Source organism: Poecilia latipinna, unplaced genomic scaffold (genome assembly GCF_001443285.1).
Source record: "Poecilia latipinna isolate Pla-1442-1.1 unplaced genomic scaffold, P_latipinna-1.0 Scaffold785, whole genome shotgun sequence".
In the NCBI taxonomy this organism is placed as follows: domain Eukaryota; kingdom Metazoa; phylum Chordata; class Actinopteri; order Cyprinodontiformes; family Poeciliidae; genus Poecilia; species Poecilia latipinna.
The window spans coordinates 171,680-196,825 of record NW_015113401.1 but is presented as its reverse complement, the minus strand read 5'-3'; the positions used below and the strand labels follow the sequence as shown (position 1 = coordinate 196,825).

At 39.9% G+C, this 25,146-nt stretch overlaps 2 protein-coding genes across 4 annotated transcripts in view; both read left to right on the top strand.

Moving 5' to 3' along the window:
- foxd5 (forkhead box D5) overlaps positions 1-2,031 on the top strand; it is an 11,511-nt gene extending 9,480 nt beyond the window's left edge. The window contains exon 2 of the mRNA XM_015046615.1: positions 466-2,031. Coding sequence (XP_014902101.1) covers positions 466-1,811 — 1,346 coding nt within the window. The 3' untranslated portion in view covers positions 1,812-2,031. The remainder of the gene's footprint in view (positions 1-465) is intronic.
- A 1,998-nt stretch (positions 2,032-4,029) lies between these two features.
- On the top strand, positions 4,030-24,322 carry pgm5 (phosphoglucomutase 5). 3 transcript variants are annotated; one of them, XM_015046614.1, is made up of 12 exons: positions 4,030-4,228; positions 4,366-4,670; positions 7,826-7,988; positions 8,079-8,225; positions 8,331-8,456; positions 8,547-8,737; positions 8,922-9,076; positions 14,520-14,635; positions 18,050-18,185; positions 19,366-19,549; positions 23,004-23,141; positions 23,916-24,322. In XM_015046614.1, exons 2-12 carry the CDS (start codon positions 4,413-4,415, stop codon positions 24,003-24,005), a joined length of 1,704 nt encoding a protein of 567 aa, XP_014902100.1. In that variant the 5' UTR covers positions 4,030-4,228; positions 4,366-4,412; the 3' UTR covers positions 24,006-24,322. The 3 variants fall into 3 exon arrangements, with proteins under 3 accessions (XP_014902100.1, XP_014902099.1, XP_014902098.1); XM_015046613.1 differs by having other exon boundaries at positions 4,030-4,262; XM_015046612.1 differs by having other exon boundaries at positions 4,030-4,670.
- The last annotated feature ends 824 nt before the right edge of the window (positions 24,323-25,146 follow it).

The window sequence follows — 25,146 nt, the reverse complement described above, 5'->3', positions numbered from 1 at the left end:
GTTCTGTTCTAGAGTTGTCCCTCTGTCACCCAGAAGTGGTAGCAGTCTTTGGAAACAGAGAGTTTCTCAGCAATGGGCACAGCAACTTAGGGGAAAAAGATAAAAAATGACTTTTTTGATAGGCTTTTATTTTGAAATTACACATCAGACCTGAACTTGGTTAATTTAAGACCATGCAACAGTTAATTTGTGTCTTAAAATATTGCATGTTTACTTAATTCCTGAGTAGATAAACAATAATAAAAAAAAAATCACAATTAATTAAGATGTTTGAAAAAAAAATGTTGTGACCCGTGGGTAATTTCAACTTGATGATTTTTCCCTTAAGGGCGAAATTCTGTTCTTCTCAGCCTTCAGCATTGTTAGGCGCCCCCACATTGCTACCCTTTCCAACACTTCTGGATGCGCCTCTGTTAGTAATTACTTTCTTTCTTCGTCTTGTTGCAACTACCTCCCCACTAACAGGTATCCTAAAGAATGCCTCACTCGGGCATTCTTGGGGCGAAAGGACCTTTCGCACCAACCAGGCATTCCCCTCCGCCCTGTCTTGCTGTGGCCCCCTGCAGCGAGGGGGATCTGATAGGTCCGAAGGATTAATGGGACTGGCCTGCGGGGCTGAAGCATCCCTGTCTATAAAACCTCTTCGCTCACTACCGCAAACCGCCTTGTGTTTAGACAGGCAGACCACAAACGCGCTTTTACGCACGACGCACCGTTACGCTTGTTTTGGCACACAAAGTTTAGGCGCGATTATGATTCTGTCCGGTGAATCTGAGGCGCCTCACCAAACTAGACTGTCTGTGGAAGAGAATGAGATTGATATAGTGGGCGGTGAACAGCCTGTCCACCCGCTGGTGTTGCGGACCGAGTGCGCCACGGACGTTGGATTTTCGACAGAATCTGGTGCCGAGTTTGACTCCTCAGAGCCCGACTCCTCTGGGGAAAGCGAGAGCAGCTTCAGCACGGACGCTCCGACGACAAGGAAGGCTCAGAGCGGCTCGGTAAAGCCTCCGTACTCCTACATCGCCCTCATCACCATGGCCATCCTGCAGAGCCCACTGAAGAAGCTGACGCTGAGCGGCATCTGCGACTTCATCAGCAACAAGTTTCCCTACTACAGGGAGAAGTTCCCAGCTTGGCAGAACTCCATCAGACACAACCTGTCTCTCAATGACTGTTTCATCAAGATCCCGAGGGAGCCCGGGAACCCGGGGAAAGGTAACTACTGGTCTCTGGACCCCGCGTCTGAGGATATGTTTGACAACGGCAGCTTCCTGCGCAGGAGAAAGCGATTCAAGAGGAACCAGCCGGAATTCAGCAGAGGCGGATTGTTTTACTCCAACCCGAGCAGCTACAGGCCGTACGGACAGCCGTATAGCGCGCAGGGGCAGGTAAATCTCCTACCCGCTGCTCCTGCTCGGTACATACCCCTGCAGGATGGCACTATGATGCCCCCGTCTTCTTTCCATCTTTTTCCGCGTGCTCTAAACGCTAACGGGAAACGCAGCGGGCCTAAAGACTCCAGAGCGCAGCCGTGCGTAACAGAGCCAAAGTGTGGCGCGCAAGCAAAGTGCTCATTCAGCATCGACAGCATCATGAGCAGACCATCTCCCAGCAGTGCACAAAACCCACATCCACCCCACTTTCTTCACGATGGCCTTGGATTTGGCCATCTGATGTCAAACCCGGCATCCCGTTTGGTACCAGCGCTCCTGCAGCCTTTAAAGACTCCCCTGTGCTACAGGCCTGCAATGCCGAGCACTGCTCCTTTAATAAATGAGCATCTCCTACGTTCTGCTCCTCTATGCTGAGGCCACCTGAGACACTTTACAGTCTGCATTTTTGTCTGTTTCTTAAAGAAATACTTTGGTTGCATGATATTTATGTGCTTTACCTGTAGCTTTAAAGGGAGTAATGTAAATAAGAAGAGTGGTAATATATCTGTGATATTGGATGGTGATACAAAATAGTTGTTTTATTGTTTTTATACCAACGAGGGTGTCAAAATAAATGTTTGAAAAATATGTTTTGGTTTCGTTAATGAGTTGAAAAAAAAATATGGAATTTTGATTTTTTTTTTTTTTTAAAGCCTATAAAATTGTATTTAGGATTAAAATATTCTTGTTTCATAAAATATTTTTCTGAATTGGTTTTCACTTGGTTGGATTGGAAGAAAAGGGAGAAAAGTTAGAAATATATTTGTTGCGTTTACTACTTTAGAATGTGGTAGCATTGGTGGCAATGATCAAATTGAAAACACACACAGAGACCTACTCACAAACAAGAACATACGGAGTAAAAAATACAGTTAAATATCAAACATATTTCCAAATACAAATGTGATGAAGTTTGAAATACAAAAGTGAAAAAATAAAGTACTGAAGTTGATGGTTTTATGCTAAAGAAAGAACATATCTGTAGGAACATAATTATTAATAAACAGTTTTAACCTGCATCCTGGCTACACACATTGTCAGATTTTCCTGTTATGTGTTTAGCAGCCTTTTCTTAAAGTTTTAGCTGCCATCCTTCTTTTTATATATATATATATATATATACGTTATTTATCAATAGGACAGTGAAATGCAACATTTAATAAACTCTTTTGTTTTGTTTAGGTTTCATGAAATCATTTAGCCAATCTGAAGAATGCATCTTTTTTAAAACAGGAAAAAAAGATGCACTTCTTCTAACCGTCCACTAGGCAGCACTGTTTCTTAAAACAGATGCATAGATTTGAAGATGAGCGGCCAGGTCACAAACCCTCGATTATAAATAAAAAGGCTGTTGCACTAACTTTTACAAAAGTGAATGACATAAAATAGTTAAAAGAGCTGAATTCCTCACTGTTAGATCCATCACGCCTTGCGGACCGTTATATTCTCCCACACATATTCTGAAGTTGAACTATTTCTTGGATGCTCACTCTGTCTGTTCCTCTTGCATTTATCTACATCTGAGTAGTTTACTTAAACCAAAAATATCACAGTGAAATTGACTTATTTGTGTTGCTGGTGGTTCTTTATTATTGTTGCTACCTGTATGTCCTTTAGATAGGAGATAAATAACCCAGGTGTATTTTAATTAATACAATTGTAGAACTGTTAAAGAAGCTATGTTTGACTATTTGTTAAAACATTTGTTGAAATATTAGCAAGGTATATGCATCTGTTATTAGCTGGTAAAACTGCAAAATTTCTGCAAAGAAATATTCACTCAACTCTGAGTAACAAGTGTTCACATTGTTATAAACATAAGTGGTTCTTGGATGAACGATGTCCTTGGGAAATCCCTTCCTCTACATTCAAACACTGCACACAACCAGCCACACTGATCTCACCACCAAAGGAGCTCTACCCAACAATAATAAATGAAACTATGTTTCAAACATCTGCAAACAGTGAAAAATAGATTAATCCAAATGCCAAAAGAGCTTTTGAAATGATATTTTTGTGTTTTAACAATAGAATATAAGGCTACAAAATCTCAAATAGTGCTTTAAAGACTGTTTGAGTTGAGTGAGATGACCAGGTATGACCAGTATACATTTTTTAAAATGACTGCAATTTCTCTCCATACAGAAGGAAGCCTTTAAAATAAGCTGAAATTTCAAGCTGGAAATTAGATACCAACTTCATGGCCGTTGGTCATCTGAGGTGAATAACAATATCATTCTATAGGTGCCCATTCGCACTGCCTGGACATGCAAATAAGCTATAGAAGACTCATTTTAGTGCAAAAAAACTTGATGATTTTTAATTTCTTGTTTTTTGAGGCCCGTAGGCAGTGCCATCCTGAGTGGAGAGCCTCACCACCCTAATCAAAACGTGACACTCTTCTAATTCTTCTTCTTCTTCTTCTTCTTCTTCTTCTTCTTCTTCTTCTTCTTTAAAGTCTAACCACTTGTTTTTTGTTGTTGTTGTTTTTTTTCAGTGTGTTTTTTCACCGGGGTGGCAGGACAGTACAGACACAGATGTAGTGTCCGGTTGCACTCCGGGCCCCAGCACAATTCCTCTACTCCCTTCGGTCAGATGTCTATTTTTGGCGTGAGGCTCAGCTGATTGTAACACTGAAAGCTCAGTCCCTCCCTGATTTTTTCCTCTCCTCTTGTCGTCAGTTGTTCATTCTTATTAGGAAAAGAGGGAGCAGTCTAACAGCTGAGCGGAGGTTTTGCTGTTGGACTCAGTCAGGATAGAGGGATGCTCCTCTCTTGGCTCAAGTTGTCAAGGTGAAAATAAACTTTTTCGGTCTTTTCCTCAGCTGTAAGCAGCCGCCTTGACTCCACAACTTTTTTTGTTTTCCAACTTTAATTTTTTTTTTCCTTTTTTTTTTTTTTTTTTTAACTTCGTGATCGGTTATTCCCAGCTGCCTGCTGCAGCCCCGCTGGGTCGCGATAGAAAACAAGACGGAGGATGGAGACGAGCCCCATCCCGGTGGTGACGGTCCAAACCGCCCCCTTTGAGGACCAGCGGCCCGGCACCAACGGGCTGCGGAGGAAGACTGCCGTGTTTGAGGGGAAGAAGAACTACCTGCAGAACTACATCCAGAGCCTCTTGTCCTCCATCGACCTGCGGGACAGACAGGGCTGCACCATGGTGGTGGGCAGCGACGGCCGCTACTTCAGCCGGGCTGCCATCGAGGTGATAGTGCAGATGGCAGCTGCCAATGGGGTAAGGAGGGCTGGAGAAGTTCACTAAATATTATACATCATTTGGGTGTGCAGTACTTAAGTCATTTGGTCCAAAGTTCAAACTATGTCCCACCTAGGCTCTATGTTTTTTTATTTTTTTATTTTTTTATTTTAGGCAGCACATAAGAATAAGTGTGTTCTAATATCTGGCTTATATCCAATAAATGAATAAAGCAGGGAAGTCTCCAACGCCCAAAGGCCAACCTTTAGGAAAAAGAAAAATCTTTCACACAATCCTGGAAACACAACCAATGAAATCCCCCACAAAGCTTTAAAATTAATTAGAAAATATAAAGTAGAATAATAATTTTTTAAAAATGCTATGAAAAACAATCGCTACACTAAAAGTATGGAGATTATCGGGCTGTGGGTTTTAATGTTAAAGGACTAATCTGTGATGCTTATGGCCTTGTTGGTTGTGTTTATTTTTAGGCTGGAAACATAAATTTTCACACCACCTTTCAGCACATGTCCCACATTGTGTCACAGTTGGTTGGTTGACATTTAGTGACCCTATTTATAATAAACGTGTTCGTTAAGGAATGTGAAGGGGGGGGGAAAAATACAAAGTAGTGAATATTTGTGAGGTGGAAGGAAAATTATTTTTCAAATAGAAAAAAAATAAATTAAAAAACAAACGGAAAAAAAAAACTGTGACATATATTTACTCCGATAATCCCAAACTGTCGTGATCTTGTGTTTGAGTTTTTTGGGTTTGTTTCTGTTTCCACTTTTGATCACTTAGTTTCATTCTTGCCTTTTCTTTTGCTCAGTGTTTCTCCCTTGGTTTATTTTTTTCTCTTCTCTACTCTCTTCATGTTCATTTACGTCCTTTCCTCAATCTCCCTCTCCTCACATCCTCATTCTGTTTCCAGTCTTTTCTTCATTTAGTAATCATGTTCCTCAGTATTTAACCTCCTTATTCTCCTTCACACACTGCCGGGTTCTTACTTTTGCCCTGTTGTTTTGGTTTCCCTTTGTTGGTCTGGTGACCTGACTCCTTGTGTGTTCCCCCCGAAGTGATTGTAGATTGTTTATTGTTTATTATTATTATTATTATTATTATTATTATTATTCATTAAATATGCTTCATCATAATCCTCCTGAACTACAACTTGGACTCTGGTCTGCCCTCAAACTCGGATTAGATGACGCAAATAAAATCTGGCTCAAGAAATTGTAGTAAAAAATTACCTTAATTGTTAAACGGAGTTCTCATCTGGTAAATTTCACTGTAAATACAGCTATTGTGTGAAGGTCTCTGAGGTTTCCTAGAGAACACTCACAGAACAAGAAGAAACTTGTAATAATAATGTCAGCTGTTGATTACAAAAAATATGACGAGAGATTAAGAAAACTCAGAGGAAACTCCCTGAGTTGCTTCCAAAATTCTGTGCTGTGAGAAGTTTACCTTGGACTACTTCCAAAGGAAAAAAAGAGCCAAAGGGAATATAATTTTTTGTTGACATCGGTCCTTATGTTTCTGCTGACCCTGGCCAAATGTCTCCTGATGTCAGCCTTATCAGCACTTCCATCCATCCTGCTCCTTTTCCTGCCTACGTTCGGCCACACCAGCAGCTCGCCCCCGCAGCACTGTTACACCTCTCCACAGCAGAACTGTGCACACTGGGGATACCCCTGTCACAGTGTGTGGAAAAGACCCAACTATGAAGCATCAACACTTAGCACACAAACCCAGGCCTTCCATCTCCTTTAAATTTACACTCATAGCTGAGTTCACACCAATTCAGATTTTCACTACCCCAAGCTATCCTTTATAAAAAAATTTTTTTTTCTTAGGAGGATGAATTCCTTTGTGTTGAGGGAACTCTTATTTAGAGCGGCTGATGTGCAGGATGTAGGTATTAGCACTTTATAAGTAGCATGCAAAGTATAAATAGAGAGTGTGGCCTTGATATTTTTGCACCCACTTGGGTGGAGATCGTTTACTTGATAAAGCTAACAGTAAATTAGTCCCTGTAAACTGATACAATATTTTGGGAACTCTTTCTTTTGAACCTTTTTGGGTCAAAACTAGAGATTTTTATGCAAATATATATTTTATAGAGTGCCTTCTTAATGTTGTCATGTTGCAACTGCAAAACTTTTATTGTATTTTTAGTGACAGACCAACAAAGTAGCTCATAACTGGGAAGTGGAGAGAAAGAGATAAAACCGAAGACTTTAGAGGTTTGTCAGAGAGCATGAGTTAAGAAATGGTATCATCAGCAGACAAGTCTGGGGTAAAGTTCTGAAAAATTGATTTGTGTTTGATCCGTCACTTATCAAGACTTTAGCAACAGCCTGAATTGACATGTTGGTCAAGGAGAGCATTAACCAGAGAAGCGGCCACAAGGACCGTAGGAACTCTGGAGGAAGTAAAGAGATCCACAATTTTGGTGGTTGAATCTCATGACGGGATAACGTTTGGAAGAGCAGCAGGAAGAAAGCAGTTGTTGAAAGAAAACTGGTCATGGTTTGTCACAAGTGATGAAGAGGACACAGTGCGCAGCAACTATGAGGAGGAGTGTTCTGGTCAAAGGCATGCAAAGTCAAATGTTTTGTTGAAAAACTACCACTGTCCGTCCACCCTGGATACACCATCCTACTATGACGCATGGTGGTGGGTATTAATCACGGAAACCACATTTATTTTTGTTATTTGAAAAAAAGAAAAAAAAAAAAGTTTGAAACTACATTTAATTTTCCTTCTGCTTCCTATTTATGCATAAATTTGTGGTGGTCTTTGTAAAATCTCAACAAAAAATGTCTAGAAATATTAATGTTATAAAAAAAAACTTCCACGCTCCTCCTTTGCCTCCCACATTTCTATCTTCATTTTCTTTTATTTCTCATCAATAATAATAATAATAATAATAATAATAATAATAATAATAATAATAATAAAAACCTCATTGAAAATACATATAATTTCTGTGTTCTTTTCCTCCCACTGCACAACTATGGACCACTTTGGTGTCTATCTCATAAAATCCCCCCAAAATACAATGAAGTTTGAGATTGTAGTGCAACAAAATCTGGAAGCGTTCAAGGGGATGAACGGTTTTCAAGGTGATTTATATGACAAGTAAAATTCAGATGTGTTTTTTTCTGACGGCCCTCTGTTCCATTCAGATCGGTCGTCTGGTAATCGGTCTCAATGGCCTTCTTTCCACTCCTGCCGTGTCATGCATCATAAGGAAAATCAAGGCAATCGGTGGAATTATACTCACGGCGAGCCACAACCCCGGAGGCCCCGGCGGAGACTTTGGAATTAAGTTCAACGTGGCTAACGGAGGTGAAGACTTTGCATTTGTTTTGGACATCAGAAGTAGTTGAAAACAGTTGGTTTTTGGGTGTTAAGTTGATACAAATTTTTGCCTGGAAGGCCCGTCTACTGACACGGTGATGGAGAGAATCTCTCAGGTGAGCCGGACTCTGGAGGAGTACGCCATCTGCCCAGATCTGCGCATTGACCTCTCAAGGGTTGGAAGGCAAGAGTTTGATCTTGAGAACAAGTTCAAACCTTTTAGAGGTACAAAGCTCATGCATGATGTGCAAATATATATTCCTCTACGTGCAATAGATACGTCAGAAATCAATGCTGCACAGTCCTACATAGTTTCCTCTGTCTTTACAGTGGAGATCGTAGACTCAGTTGAAGTCTACCTACAAATGCTGCGAAACATCTTTGACTTCTCTGCCATTAAAAGTCTCCTCACAGGACCAGATCAGCTGAAGATACACATAGATGCCATGAATGGAGGTGAGTTTGGCACCCAGTGTAATAAACGTTAGAACAAATCGAGATAATTTCACTACTTGCTTCACATATTCCCTCTGTTGGTTGGCATAGTGATGGGTCCCTATGTAAGAAGGATTCTGTGTGACGAGCTTGGGGCACCGGCCAATTCTGCGGTCAACTGCGTCCCCCTGGAGGACTTTGGTGGTCGACCACCGGAGCCTAACCTGACCTACGCCACCTCTCTGGTAGATGCTATGAAAGGGGGCGAGTTTGGATTTGGAGCGGCATTTGACGCAGATGGGGTAAGGTGTTCATATCAACACTCCGACTCGTTGGCTTCTAAATCAGCTGCGGGTCTCTTAGTGATCAGACTTGACTATTTTAGGTCAGAGACAGGAATCACTTTCACATTGCCTCCAGGTCTAAAAGACAATATGTATTATCTAAATGTGACTCCTGATTTCCTGCATGATGCGTCCGTACCAGGACCGGTACATGATCCTCGGAGAAAACGGCTTCTTTGTGAACCCTTCGGACTCGGTTGCTGTCATAGCTGCGAACCTCTCCACCATCCCTTACTTCCGACAACACGGCGCCAGAGGCTTTGCTAGGAGTATGGCCACCAGCGCAGCCCTCGACAGGTACAGCAAGCACACAAACCCACACTAAGGAAGGGGTCATCTGAGGATACAATGACTTTTTTTTTTACAATAACTCTTGAGGAGCTCAAAATCTGAAAAAAGAGATATTCCCCATGTTGAGACCACATAAAAATCCTTCTCCTACACACCCTTGATTTTATTCCTGTCTATAAATACCGCCTGTCATTTAAAACAAGAGTCGAGCAAAGAGTGCTGAGTGAACGCCTGCGACGAAGCTAAAGTTATCCCCATTAATGTTTCTCTCAGCTGGAGAAGTCCCAGAGGAGCTCTCCTCTGAGTGCTGCCTGCAGAAAACAGGTTGTTAAAGAGTTAACTAATCAGAAGGGATACAAGTCAGACAGTCAGACCTATAAATATATTCACAAAACAGTGTTTCTAACGAGATTAGTTGAAATCTAATTTTACTGATTGCAAACTCTACAAGAAAACCTTAGTCTGTGATGAGTGGCCAATGTTCTGTAATTAAATGCAGATAAAAACCTCAACGCTTACTGAGAATTTTTAACAAGAACTTTAAATCATGCCCTGCTTTAAGACAAACGCCCCGTCCCTGTCGGCAAGACCATATTTGATCTTGTCCTTATGTGTTTGGTGGACCTTCATATTTAATGAGATACCTGTAAAGCTATGCATTTATTTAAAATTTGACCTTTCAAAGCTTCAGGGTGGCTTTAGAGAAAGTCTTTGTTGTGCCGAATAAGAAGGAGACAAAAATGAGTAAAAGAAAAATGTCGCCCCATTTTCTCATCTTTGCGATGCATTTATGCAACTTCTTGTGTCCTTCAAAAAGAGAAATGTCCGTTAGAATAATTGACCTTCCTCTGCACTGTGCTCTCATAAAGCAGCACACACCTATAGTTTTATGCTCACTGCACTTGCAACACTCACTTTGCTCAGCTCTCAGTTGCACTGCTACCTCTCATGTTCCTAATGTAACACTCAGGGAAAAGTTTGCATGTCTCTGACAAACTCCAGGAAGTGTTGAAATGCCTGGTGGTGTGGTGTGTGCGATGTTGGAGTCGACCCAAGTGTGAGCCTTTTTAGGATGGTGTCTCTGGGAGTTTCGACTGAGATTCCCCCCCCCCTCCCCCCCCACCAGCCTCCCCTGCTCTGTGTTTCTGGCTAGTCAAGCACAGTTTTGTAGAAACGTAACCGTGTTGCACTCTGTGTGCAATTGTTTGTGTTTTGAAAAATGTACAGTCATATTCAAGAAATGTAAAGAATTTATCAGCTGAAAAGGTGACATGTTTTTACCAACTATATACCTACGGGGATGACTGACTATGATTGTGCTGCCTGAGATTTTTTGTTTTGTTTTTTTTCTTTTTGCCATTTTTGACACAAACTGAGAAAAGAAACAGCTGATGCAGACATGGAGGAGAGGACAGCAGTTTATACATCTTAAAGGAAACGTCTGCTGACTTCAAGAACGTAGGGATGGAAGAGGACTGAGTCACTGGCATGTTAATTTACTGCTTTGGTTTTATAAGAAATGAAATTAACAATGGATTACCATAATTTTTTTTTAAATGTAAAAATATTTATAATTTGTTTCATAGCAATCCTCAAAAATAACCATTTTGGGTGTCAAAGGAAAACATCCTGAGCATAGAATGAAGGAACAACAGAAAAAGCGATTGCATCCTCTTAACTTTCATCTCATAAATTAAGGTTTTTATTACCATTGTGGTGTTCCAGCTATGGGTCACTTCCTTCTCCCCCCCCCCTCTTCTCCCTGCTCCTGACCCCGTGGTCCATCAGCTCAACAGCCGACAGGACCAGAGGTTTAGTGCCAGGTTTTGTTGAGGCACATGTTTCACATCAAGCTCAAAAAGTGCTCATGTTTTGCAGCAGCTTTTGTTTGGGTGACATTGTGAGGTTTAAGTGCAAGCAGTGCTTTATTACACTCACTTCATTATTGGTGGTATTTTATGAGTTTGTTTGTCAACAAGCTGGCTCTTAAGAGAAAACAGTTAACAAGTGGATCAGGTTTAACTTATGAGAAAAAAAAAAGTATTTTTCATTCACTTTCTGATTTAATCGCACACTTAAAATCCATCCAACTTTTGTTATAATTGCAAGGTCTAACTCTGCACATGTTAGTTCAATTTTTGGAGTGGGAGGAGGAGGAGGGGAATCTTGTGTTCAGGAAAATCACTGGAGCCCTCAACAACCCAAATAAAAGTAATTGAAGAGATTTTTAGAATGTATGTTGTATATATGTTTGTTGATCAGACTTTCTAGGACCTTATAATTGATAATCCATGTCTTTCTGTTTTCTCAGAGTTTGAATATGACATGAGACAGAGGCTCATTTGTTTTAACCAATGGTCTCTGGGCTAGATGAGGACGGTAAAGGAGGGAACAAAATCTTTCTCAAGCCTGCTGGAGGAGAACTGCAGCAAAAGTAGAAACAATTACTTAGATTTTAACAGCCATTTTCCAATTTCCAACTCGCATTATTAAATTAAATTAAATTAAATTAAATTGAATTACCTACATGCAATTTGGTTGTTTGCAGTGGCTTTATCATTAAAAACATACTCATGGAGTTTGTTAAGAGCCACTGAGACTATTCCAGGAACCATTAACTTTTATCCGATTTGACCGGTAAACTGTCCTGCTACGAACACTCCCTGTGGGTTTGTCATTTAAAAAGCCCCTCATGTCCACCGTATGGTAATAAATGTGTGATACTGCGGGCCTGCTTCTCTTCCAGCAGTGTTCTTAGAGTGCTCTGTATTACGAACTCTTGAAAGCATTGAAAACTTGAAAATGTTTCCTTGTTTTGTTTGTCAACAGCAGTGTGTGCAATACTGTCTTAAGCTGGACATTCCTTTAGAATTGATTAAAAGACAAGACACAGGAGCTGCAGAAACGTCCTGACAATGCAGCTTCTCTGCATGTGACAACAAGCAGATGTTCAGATATCTGGCCCATGAAGTGGGGCTGTAAAATAAAACACTTTTCTTATAAAGGAAGCATCCAGGCCTTACTAAAAATCTCCCAAAGCCATGATTCAGTTACCGTCTGATTGAATCAAACTTTAACTTTTGGCCATAATTCTAAAATGTTATTGTCGGCACAAAAAGCAACACTGTACGTCTGCAAAGGAATAACATGAACACAGTGAAAAATGGGTTAGCAGCATCGTGATGGAAGTACCACTGTTTTGGTTAAAATTGAAGAATAGTTTTTGATTTCCTGCCAGATCTGACCCTAAACCTTTGATTTATTTTAGTCTTCAACTCTACAGTGTGACCAAGCATTATTATTATTTTTTTTGTAAATAAAGAAATAACATGACCACAAAAAAAAATACAGTTTTGAAATGGTGTGAGCCTGAGATCAAGAACTATATCTGACAGCAGATCTGCAGGGTGACAAAATATTGTTTAAGATTGTGCATGATTATGCATCCTAGTTGATTAAAAAAAAAATCTTTTAGTATTTTCCTTGTAACCAATTTTTCTTTTCTTTGCATTTCTTTGCATTCTTTTTCTATATCGCAAAAACAAACTGTGAATTTTAAAAGATGCATGTGCACTTTTGGCAACCACTGCAAACAAAGTCACGTCTGACACTTATCTCATAGCACATCATTTGCTATTGTGGGAAGCTAGCTTCAAAATAGCACCAGAGGATTGAATATGTAAATAGAAACCTTCTACTGTTCCTCTTTGGCAAACATTGTTTACTCGACTAAAATAGCATGGTGTGTTTGTCAAATACGCTCAAGGTGGTATACAGCAGATATACCCCGCCCCACCCCGCCCTGCCCCGCCCTGCCCCAAAGGCTCACTTGGCTCGAAGGTTCCTGATTTTGGGGTCATGCAGCAGGACAATATAATCAAGCCACTGTTGAAACCAGAGCGACATAAGAGGTACAGACAACCCTGAAGATGCTTCTGGAAATGTGTGATAAGATAAGAAACAAGCTCCAAAATAAAGAGCTCTGCCTTCACTCATCAGCTGCTCAAACGGAGCGTGCAGTTACTTTAACTGTGAGCTGTTTATGTCCTGGACTTTTTTTTTTTTTTCTCAGTCAATCGATGCAGTTATCAGGGCAAAAGTGAACTGATTCTCACACTTTTTTTTGTTGTTGTTGTTGTTGTCTGTAATTTAGCTTGAAAGCCGACCCTCCTGCATTCAGACTCTTGGCTTATTTTGGCCGGTGGACGTGCTATTTAAAACGGCAGAGGCTCATCAGAGGGGCCTGTTTGTTTTCTTTTAAGGAATGCCAGGCTTTCCGTTCTAGTGCTTGCATTCCCAGAGGGAGATCAAGCTGGTTTACTCATATTTGGTAATTCATCCCTTCTAACTTGTAAACAACTGCACCGAACACTGCGGGGATTTATTTACGTCTGAGATTATTATGCAGATGTTTTCACCACCACTTAAAAACCCTAAAAAGCCACCCACATTCAGACATGGTACAGTGGGTTTTCAAGGATCGACATGTCCACATTTTTGCCCGTTTGGTTGAAACATCTGTTTTGCTGGTTTGAATATTGCTTCAAGAAATCTTGGAGTAGGCACGTGTGTTTGTATTCTGCTGTGATCACAGAGAACGCATCGATGGTGTGTGGGTAGCAACAAGTAGTGTCGATGATAACATTGTACTTTATTATTCCTACTGTAGCCAAACTTTGTGATATTTCATTTTGCCTTCTTGTTTTCTGCTTGAAGTGTTGCTCTCTCTCTCACACACACACAACCTGAAAGAACCACATACATGTCATGAAAATTAAAGCTTCTTTTTAAAATATCTTCTTATATTTCTTTGCTTCCCCTGACTTTATTTTTGTGCACTGGTATTTCATTTTTATTTAAACGACCACGCATAATTATCTAATTAGCATTTTATTAGCACTTGATCAACTCTGAATTTTTATTTGACTTCAATTTTGTAATTGGGAAAATTAATCCCAGAAATTTGTTATTTTCTTCTTACAGAAAAAAAAGAACTTTCATAGGAAAAGCGGTTTGCTATGGGAAAAGCCCCTGATTCTCCTTTTGCCTTTCTTTTCGCACATATTTGACATACACACACACGCATACAAACACACAGCTCACTCTTATAATGACCCCATTATAAGATGTATAAACATGCCGGCTCATAATCCCTCTTTTCTCCTGTTCTTTGGAGACTACATGGCCTGTGTTCAGAGCACATAGAGTGAAAGGTTGACTCATTTTGTTCCTGCAGTGTTTTGCCTTATTAAGTTATTGGATGAACTGTTGGCAGATAGCTGCTGTCATGCAGCATTTGGTTTGCTTTATTTGAAAGGTCAGAGGATTTGCTTGCAGGCTCACCCTTCTGATCTGATAAAAGCAAAGGTACAAACTTTGTTTTTGCTTTTTTTCTCTCTCTCTCTCCCTCTTTCTCTCCCTCTCTCCCTCTCTTCTGTGCTGTTTGTAGGGTAGCCAAAGCCATGAAGCTGGCCCTTTATGAGACTCCCACAGGCTGGAGGTACTTTGGGAACCTGATGGATTCTGGGCGCTGTTCCCTATGTGGGGAGGAGAGCTTTGGAACTGGTACGATCTAGCACACAAGGACACACTCCGAACATAAAAGGCTCATAAAGAGAGATTTGCGATTGCTAAAATGTCTTGTGCAGTTAAAATAATAAAAACAAAAGCAGAAGCGGACTGTTGGACAGGAAAGAACGGATCATAGATGCAAATCTGTGGACTGGCGTGGAGGATTTGTGAGGTTTTGGGCCTGAGAAATTCCCCTCACCCCCTTCCCTAGTGGATCAACTATTGTCGAGGTGCCTTAAAAACAATCCTACATTTGGAGTGCTGCACTGACCAGCTTCTGCAGAGTTGTTTTTACTTTACTCCAGATGTACTTGTGCAGAAGTCTTCAACCTCTTTTAATCTGATATGTTTTTCATCTATGGACATAAACTTCCTTGTAAAGTTTCTAAGTTTTTGATCAAGAGTTTGGTAGGTTTTCTGAAGGTCTTTTAAAATCTTTTTTCCGGCTTTACATTGTTTAATACTACTTCATAAGACATTCAGCATCAGTGGAAACAGAAGAACCAATAGCCCAAGAGTCCAGCACAGGATTAGGCTCCAGAAGTGTTTGTTTTCCTCTGTTTGCTTTGAGGACAATATTTCTAATTTTTGCTTCACCTGTTTCTCCTTTGTGCATGCTATGTTCTCTAGATGGCCTGTGGCAAATACTGAAAAACAGGCAATGAAATGGCTTTTTTTCAATTATTCTTTTTCTTTCCAGTCATGTAGACTTTTTTGAATGCAATAACTAATAATCCTGTCAATACATTTGGATCCAAAGCTTAGTTTCCCACCAAACTGTATAACTGCAGTCAGCCAGATGGCTGAATTCTTGTCTTCTCCAATCGGATCATCTTCCACCATTCCTCTGTCCATTGCATTTTTAAAATATATTTCAGACGAGACTTTAATGGCTACATTTAAGCAGGAGCTTTTCTCTTGACTCTATAAGTCAGGTTTGTGGAGCGGAGGTTTAATCGGTTGGACTTTGTCTACCTGAGCTGTTATTCTCTGCAGCTCCCTCAGACTTACAATGGGCCTCTTGGCTGCTTCGCTCCTTTCCCAGGTCACAGTGTAGGTTTTAAGTTGTGTCATACTTTTTACCTTTTTGGTTGATAGATTGAACAGAGGTCTGAGATGTTCAAAACTGACTCCTGAGTTCAACTGATTACGTTGGATTTTACGTAAGGAGTCCAAGTAGGGGCTAAACACAACGCCACGCCACACTTTTCAGATTTGTATCTATGCAAATATTTGAAAAGCATGTTCCCTACACTTCGCAGTTCTTTTCTTCTTTGTGTTCTTCTACCACATAAGCGCTGAAAAATACATTGACATTTGTGTTTGTATATTGGGAAAAATGTGCAAATGTTCACGGTACGTATATGAACACTTTTGCAAAGCGCTGTATGGGATCTAATTATCAGTGCAGGAACAGCCAAACGGGCAAGTGATCATATGTCAGCCTAAGTGTCGCAGCTTTGCTTCTCTTTCGGTCTATTTCAGGTCTAGAGTTGTAAGCAGTGCATCCTGGTCGCCCTCAGCCCTAGTCAGAGCACTCTAATAGATGATAAGGCTGTGACCCTGACCGCATGTGTAAATAATCCTCATTCCTCTGCTATAAAAGGAGACAGGGGCTTCGTGAATCACCGCAACATGCCGACAAGCCCCCACGGGAAATGTGTTTTAGTAAATGCAAATTCAGAGGCACGCTAACACACTGTAGACGCCAGAAATCATTTGAACTCAAACTTATATTTTAACAATTCAAACTCTGCACATCGTGCGCTTTAGTTGCTGTTGATCTTTTGTCATTTTTACATCTGACCCACTAGGGTACGTTTCTATTTTGTCTTTTTCTGGTCGACTCGACTTGACGGATCAAAGAGTAAAAACCGGGCGGTATGAGCAGAAGGATTCTAAGAGGTGAGAACGCGAGAGAAGAAAACAGACGGTGGCCGAGTCTGAACCGAAGAAGTGTCGACCGAGATGAGAGGAGAGTAAACGGAGGGTTTGAGAGCCCAGAGGACTTTGGGAGCTCACTCGTTGTCTGTCCTTGTAAGGCAAAAAGCTTTGAGAGAGCCCTGCAGAGTAAATCATTAGAGCTGTGCACCGCTCCCGCTCTTCACCAGAATGAACTGCAACGTTGCTGTGTGTGCTCTGGGATTCTCATTATCCAGGCCTTTGATCTTAAGATAAAAAAAAAAGAAGCAAAACTATTAATGAATCATCTGCTGGAGTTTGTGCAAAAATATTTTCGTCAAAACATTAGAGAAAAGTTGTTAACATGCTTTTAAGGGCTATCTAGCAGCAGGTGATGAAGGGGCAGAGCTGAGCTAAAACGAAAATCGCTGCAGCAACGAGCGCTCATTAATGAGTGCAGCTGTGCTTTGACGATACAGATCTTGAATCTGTTTTACAGGGTGACCCTCTTTGAAAGTGAGCGACAGACAAAAGGGTAGACAGACAGTAAAGCTGGGCTTAGATAATCACAACTGTCAGTTTCCTAACAACTGTACGCTGATGGAGCCGGACACAGGGATCAACAGTTCTTCTCATCTTTTCAGTCCGTGATGAGGAAAATAACTATATATGCTAATTTACAGAGTAGAAGAGACAGAAAGATGCTTTTTTTTTTTTCTGTTCACAGATGTAACGAACTTAGAAAGACACCCATAAACATCGGAGTCCTTTTCCCACTTCTGGCTCTCACATGGAAGCATTACTGTCACATTCTTAACCTTTGAGATACCTTTACGGTGCAGCTGTCTCTGTCGAAAGCCTTCTTGTGAAAGAGTCTTTGGGGGTGATCGTCTTCTTGGTGTGTGTGAATGTCTGTGTCTAGTGGAAGCAGCAGTCCTCGTTTGTGTTGGCATGTTTGCCGTTGTCTTTTGCAACTCTTTGTAACTCCCAACAGAGACCGATTATGGGTAATTTTGCCCCTCACCCTTTTGACTAAGTCCACGTTCGGCTTTCTGCTTTATCAGACGAGACGTATGATTTTAATTGGAAAGAAGCTGCAGGCAGGCAGGCCTGACACAGGAAGGTTGTTTATGAACCCTGCCTGTTCTAAGTCAACAAAATGGTTTAACGTTGTTTTACAAAAGTAACCATGGATCTACCTCAGACTTTCTCAAAAATTTCAATTTTTTTTTTTTTCTGTCAGTGACCTCTTCACATACATGGAAGTCACCCATGCATTGGGTAGTCAAGCGCCCTGCAATTTCACACATGCAGTCTGTATCAACAATGTTTCATTAGGTGCGTTCTTGCTTAAGCATCGCCATTTATCTTAATTAGGGTGTTTTCTCCATAGTTTGCTTAACATCGAGATTATGGGAGACCAATGTTTCTCTTTCGATGCTTCGTCTGAAACTATACAACAAATTTCACGAGAAATGTGATATCCTGTTTCCTTTTCTTCCTCAGGTTCTGACCACATTCGTGAGAAAGATGGCCTGTGGTCAGTGTTGGCATGGTTGTCCGTCATAGCAGCCAGGAAACAAGGCGTAGAGCAGATTGTCAGGGAACACTGGGCCAGATTTGGACGCAACTACTTCTGCAGGTGATGATCTCTGAAAGACATTCAGTCATCTGTTTCTGAATGCAGTGATAATGTTGTGTTTTCATCTTTTCAGTCACATTTTGAAGGCTATAGCAATGACTCGAGAGCAATCCAGTGCATTGTGAACTAACAAGTAAATGTTTGCAATTCAAATACATTTTAAAGTCAGCATTTTAGGTATAGATTTCACATTGAATTCAATTTAACAATACTTTATTTATCCTAAAGTAAAATTAAATGTTGCACATAACATCCAAGGATGTTCAGGTTTGTTGTGGATGGTGGAGCAGAAAGGATCTACAGAATCTAATATGTTCACTACATTGGAATGTTACTGCAGTTTGCTCATTTTAGCATCTTAAGCAACTGATGGTATAAAATCTACTTTAAGCATATGTTAACATGTTAGCCCTAATGCTAAAGTTGCTGCTGTAGGCAATGTTAGCATTTTATAGTCATAGTACAAATGCTACAATCACAATATTAGAGGTAATGCTATCTAAGTTAGATGAGACTAATGATGGAATATAGGGTTTAGTAAAAGGATATTAGTTGGTATTAGCATAGCACATAGCATAGCTTAATTCTGTTAGCTCACAGTTTACTTTTTAGTCAGATAATCCTAGTATGTCAGTCATTTTCTTACTTCAGCAAGGCTATTTTCATAGCAGCATGCTAATGTAAGCTTGTTTGCTGATGTTTAAAATTTACTGCTAAAAGTCTTATTTTGATAACATGATCTCTGACTTAAAACAGAATTGCTGGGCCGAGCTCACTACTATGGTGTAGGGGTCACAGTAGGTGACAGGGCCCATTAAATAAGTACAGTAGGCCAAGGTTTCGCTCGGATGTAATTTGTCCTTATTTCACCCTTTCCCCTGTGACAGTTTGTGCAGAAAGCGTTCCCAGTGATAGCTGCTCTAGCTTTGTACTGCATATTCCCACAGAAGGTTTTTATAAACTGACAAGCATTTCCCACAAGACATAAATGGCAAGGACAAATGAGTTAGGATAAGGACCATCCATGATCATGATTTTTTAAACATCTGTCAGCATTTGGAGAAAATATAAGTCATTCACTCTCATTAATCATCTCTGAGAATTCAGTTTTTTCAGCCCTCTGAACTTAGCAATGTCTCGTTTGAATATACGTGTCCATTTGTCTGTTTGTGACCTTCAGGTTTGACTATGAAGGCTTGGACCCACGTGCAGCCTTTTACCTGATGAGGGATCTGGAGACAGTAATCTCCGACAAGGCTTTCAGCAGTCAGAAATTTGCTGTTGGAGATCACGTCTACAGCGTGGAAAAGGCGGAGAACTTTGAGTACATCGACCCGGTGGACGGGACAGTCGCTCGGAACCAGGTCAGTGTGAGACAGCTCCAGATGTGGGATGTCACATGAAAAAAATAAGTTGAGATAAAACTGAGCACTGAAGAAATATAAACTGTAAATAATTGCAAACTACAAAAAATAAAATAAAATAAATAAAAAAAACTCCCAAAACTGTTAAATAATGTTTTATTAAAACCTTAGGCAGTCTTTGGTAAAATACACAAGGTGGGGCAATATTTATGTTTAATGAAGGGGAAAATATTTAGCACTTATCATCTGGTTTTCACTGGATATGGCATAATATATTCCACCCTAACAGTTGCCACGACGATCTAAACAGTGTTATAGGTTGACCCATCAGTGGTTGGAATGGATACAACAAAGGCTCTTTTAAAGACAGCCACAGAAAGTGCATTTTGCGAATGCCTTTATTAACTTCTGCTCTCGTCTTAAATAAACAATAATATATGTTCTAACTTTTTAACCCCTTATGAAAATAAATAAATAAATAAATAAATAAATAAATAAATAAATAAATAAATAAATAAATAAATAAACAAGTGCTTTATTGGGGTATTTCATGATCTTTAAAGTGTGAATTGGGAGCATTTCTTTCATGCAAAGTTTTTAAAACTCAAGAAAATCGGTGATTGTTTGATACAATTAAAACGGAAATCCGGTTGCAAAGGTCGTTCATTCAAAAATCATTTTTCAGTGAAGGTGTCACTAAAAAGGGATACAAAATGCATGTTAACAGAAAAATAAAAAGTGGAAAGTGGAATGAAAATTGCATTCATAACACACAACTCGACCACATTTTATGAAGTTTGTGTATATACTGGTAAGGTTTTGGAGAAACAAGACAAATTGTTTAAAAAGCAATAAAAAAAAAATCTAAATGGGCCCAAGAAGGTCTCACACTTGCCCTTGTTCTCCCTCTTCCTGCCCTACAGACCACCCACTGCGAGGCTTCGTTTGGATATGAACATCTTATCTGTAGTTTTAAATCATAAACTCGTCTATATACACACAGCACACAGTTTAGGTCTCCACACACGCTGCTAACACGTTTGGTTAGTGCAACCTTCCTGTCACAATCCTTTTAACTCCCTTGCTGTCATTCAAGTCTTCACAATCGACTTTTCCCTTTCTTATTCCGCAGACAAAAGTGAGATCATTTAGTATTTCTTTGAAACTAATGTTACAACAACTAGTGCCTGCTCAATCTCAATTTCAGCAGGTTTAGTCCCTCCCGCCAAGAATATTGTCAACCCACATACATGCACACACTCTGAGCGTTTCAGTTTAGGGTTGCAAAAGCAAAAGCACATCTCAGTATGGATGCAGCAGGCCTCATCATTAGTCGGTCACCCCGAAATGGTAAATCCCCAGCAACCCAGTCAGCCCCTAATGACTCACATTCCTCCCGGGACAAAATTATATCAGCTGTCATCTCTCTTGCAGCGTCTCCATTGCAGAGGGGGGGGGAAGTAGGCGCGCCGAGACAAACGCGTTCAAACAGAGATGTGCCAGACAATGCTTGGAGGATTTACACTGCAGTTGCATGGCAGCATTTCTGTTGTTGGCTACTGAATTCATCTGGCATTGTCTGCATATCAGACAGAGAACGGATGGATTTAAGCCCCTAGATTCAGCTGTCTGTTTTTGTGCAATGTGGCACCGACGTGTTCATCTTTTCGGTTCTCATCTCCACTTTTCTTCATGAGATAAACGTATAATCAACTTGTCTTTGACGAAGGCATTTGCATTAGGGGGGGTCGGCTTTTTCTTTTATGTTTACTTTGATTTGTATTTGTTCACGTGGATGTTTTAAGTTAGGTTGCATAATCTCTCAGCAAGTCATTGTAATTTTATGGGTACTAAGAGCAGAGAACACTCTGACTTTCTTTCCACAACTAGATTTTTTTCCCCCTGCCTCTTAAGTCACAGCATGCATTAGTTAGAGTTGTCAATTGGGTGGACAGCCTTGTCTGGGTATGTGTGCCTCCATGCCAAACTCTTTCCATTTTCAGATAATGGACTGAGCAGTGCTCTGTGAAGTGTTCAAAGCTAGTTTTTTTTCCCCCTACCTAACCCAGCTTTAGACTTCTCTACAACGTTCTCCCTGAGATGTCTGCTGTGTTCCTTGATCTTTCTGATGCTGCTTGTTCGCTAATGTTCTCCAACAAACCTCTGAGATGTAAACTGAGGTTAAATGACACACAAGTAGGCTTTATTTACAAAGTTTGTGCCTGGTGAAGGGTGCTTTCATACACCGTTGGTTGCACCAGATTTTATTTAAAGTATCAGGGTAAGGTGGGCGAGACTTCTCAAAATGTTGTACCGTAAAAAACAATAAGATCCTAATTGAACACATTGGAAGATGTGGTTGTAACATGACAGAACGTGGAACATCTTGATGGAGTGTGAATATCTTTTGAAAAATCCACGTCGTTTAAAGACGTAGCCTCTGAGCACTGCAGCAGATGGTGCTTTTAACAAGCATTAGTCTGACGGCCCGCTGATAACCGCTGCTCTATTGTTAGAGCTGAGCCGGCACGCTCCCAGATACAGACAGACAGGCGGACATCTTTCATTATCACCGACTCTCTTTTAACATTTGCTTCCACTTCCCTCCTAACGTCCAGAGTCATGATAAAGGTGAGGAACTGGAGTTTTCCAGAGGTTTCTGTTTGTCAGCGAAGGGTCTAAAATGTTCTCCCCCTCATTGACTGCATGGAGAGCCCATGTGACTTTTGTTCTAAAAATAATCCATAAAACTGAATTGAACTGTTGTTACATTTTGATGCCTGAGGTGGGGAATATTGTTGACAAATCTCTGAAAAGCTAACAGATGAAATAAAGGTATTCTATTGTTAAACTTACCAGCAAGGAAACAAATTTTGAAGTTCTTACAATTTTTTTTTCTCTCAATATAATGCTTTAAGTAAACTTATTATGTTTATGTTACCATGCAGGGGATAAGGTTAACTAACCTATCACAAAAAAAATAAATAAATAAAAATAAAAAAAATCCTGTTTGCTGAACAGATGAACACAACAAACTGCGGGCCTCTGGATGTTCTTTTCTCAAAAAAAAAAAAAAAAAAAAAAAAAAAAAACTGGAGTTAGTTCAGTAGCTCCAAATAATCTGGCATCATATTTGAATTTTTTTTTTTTAGGATCATATCATTTAAAAATATTGCTGTTTAATTGCTGAACATGATTAAAATGACTCATTCCCAGCAAACGGCACGGTGACAGCGACATCTAGTGGAAATTTGCTTTCAATGCACATCAGGGATTCAACTGTAGAAATAAACACATGGAATCCTGGTCAAAGTGCATTTAATTATATATGTTGTGTAAATTGAATTACATAGCTAACCAAAGAAAATTACCTAGATAATAGTCAGAAAGACTCCTTTAAATGAATTGGAAAAAGGTAATGAAAAGGTTATAATTATTGTTATTTTAATTCTAGGGTTTAAGGATTATCTTCACCGACTCTTCCCGTCTTGTGTTTCGGATGAGCGGCAGCGGAGGAGGGACGGGTGCCACCATGCGCATTTATGCTGAGAGCTTTGAGAGAGACCCTGAGAGACACAGCAGAGAGACTCAGGTGGGGGAGCTGTGTGTTATCTGCTACACGCGCAGAAGGACCTGTGCGCTTCTCCTGCTTTCACCTGGAACAGGGGCAAACCGCTTTTGTCTTCATTAAAACTTTTTGTTTTGACTCCATTATCGTGAACTTTTCTGTCGAGAATGCATTATTAACAATTAAGAGATTAAGAATTACGCATGAATAAGAAACAAATCATCCATGGATTAATTTGCCATTTATTTATTTATTTATTTTGCGATTCTTTTTCTTTTATTTATTTATTCATTTGTTAAAATTCTTTAATTCATTTCAGAGTGAAACAATGATCTACCTACCCATTTTGGTAACACTTTATTTGAAGGGGTGTGTATAAGACTAAGGCATAACACCTGTCATGAACATAACAAAGTCTTTATGAATGTTTATGACAGTTGTCATGAAGTGTCATTCGGTAAATAATGACACTTTTAATGCAAAGTTGCTCTAAAAGTTGCATTGCAAGTCCATTAAAAGTGACAACTTTGCATGATTTTGTAAATTATGATAATTTAATGCAAAGTTGGCATTTTTAATGGACTTTTAATGCAACTTTTAGAGCAATTTTGCATTAAAGGGTCATTATTTAACAGATGAAACTTTATGACAACTGTCATAAACACTCATAAAAACTCCTTTAGGTTCATGACAGATGTTATGTCATGTTTATGAAAGTGTCATGTCAGTCTTAGGTACACCCCTTCAAATAAAGTGTTACCCTTACGGTTTTTACTTTGGGCTTTATTCTCTCTGCAGGTGGTGCTGGGTCCTCTCATCGCCATCGCCCTGAAGATCTCCAACATTCATGAGAGGACAGGACGGCGCGGCCCAAACGTCATCACATGAGTTAAAAGAAAATGAGGAAGACACACACTCACATACACACGCACATGTTATATGCATCTATCATGCCCACACTGATAAGTTATACTTATTTCTGCAGCTTCACTTTGCTTGGAACAGCTTTTAACCCAAGAATCTTTTTGGGTTTTTTTCTGCTGGAATTTGTCTCTCAAAGACAAAAGTGTCACAGCTGCACATCTATGTTCATTTTTGTTCACAATAAAAAAGTCAGTTATTGATAAACATGAAGCAAATTGAAATAATGCAGTAGTTACACAGTGGAAGCTATAAAAGCAATAAACACAAACCTGACAACAGAATATCAACGTTTCTTGATTTTTTTTTTTTATATTGCTTAGTGTCAGCTTATTATTTTTTCTTTTTCACTTTACTAATATTGAACATTTAATTTGCAGTGCACATATTTGTTATTATTACACATTGCAAGTAATTCATTTACCAAAACGAGAAAGAAAAGTTACAGCTTCCTCATAAATCAACATTTGTGCGCATTCGGACTGAGAGGAAATAAAAACATATTCAAAGTTTCTTGTTGCCCTTTGGCATGTTGGGGATTTTCACTAAGGAGTGTCCTCATCGCTGGACTTACTTGCTGTGATTGAACAGCTCTTGTTTTCCAGCTGAAGAGGAAACAAACTGAAGCCGTTGAGCTGCGATAAGAGCTTATGAGGTTTGATCTTTACACCGCTCCGATGACACGCTGACAGCAGGACATCATAAACATGTTGATTGCCATCATTCTGATTTGAGGATAAAGCCAGTAGATATTCAATAGGATGCTTTCACTCAGCCATGCAGACGTTAGCCGTCGGTCCGTACAGGTTGTTGCTCCATCTTTATGGTGCCAGGCGTCACTGCTGGTGTTGCTGAATGTGCTGCTCATAGTCAAATCCTTGATTATAAAAAAATGAATCCTAGAGTGCAAATGATAAGGGGCATTATAAAATGATATTTTAATATAATCATGTAATTAACAAAAACAAGTCTTTTTAATCACATTCGTCAAGTTCATAAAAACATGGCGGCTATAAAGTTCTGGTTACTGTTTCAACTGAATGCTTATTGTGCCGAAGTGAACCATCGGGGCGTTTTGAACATAAACGACCCGTCTGGGGCTCGTGAC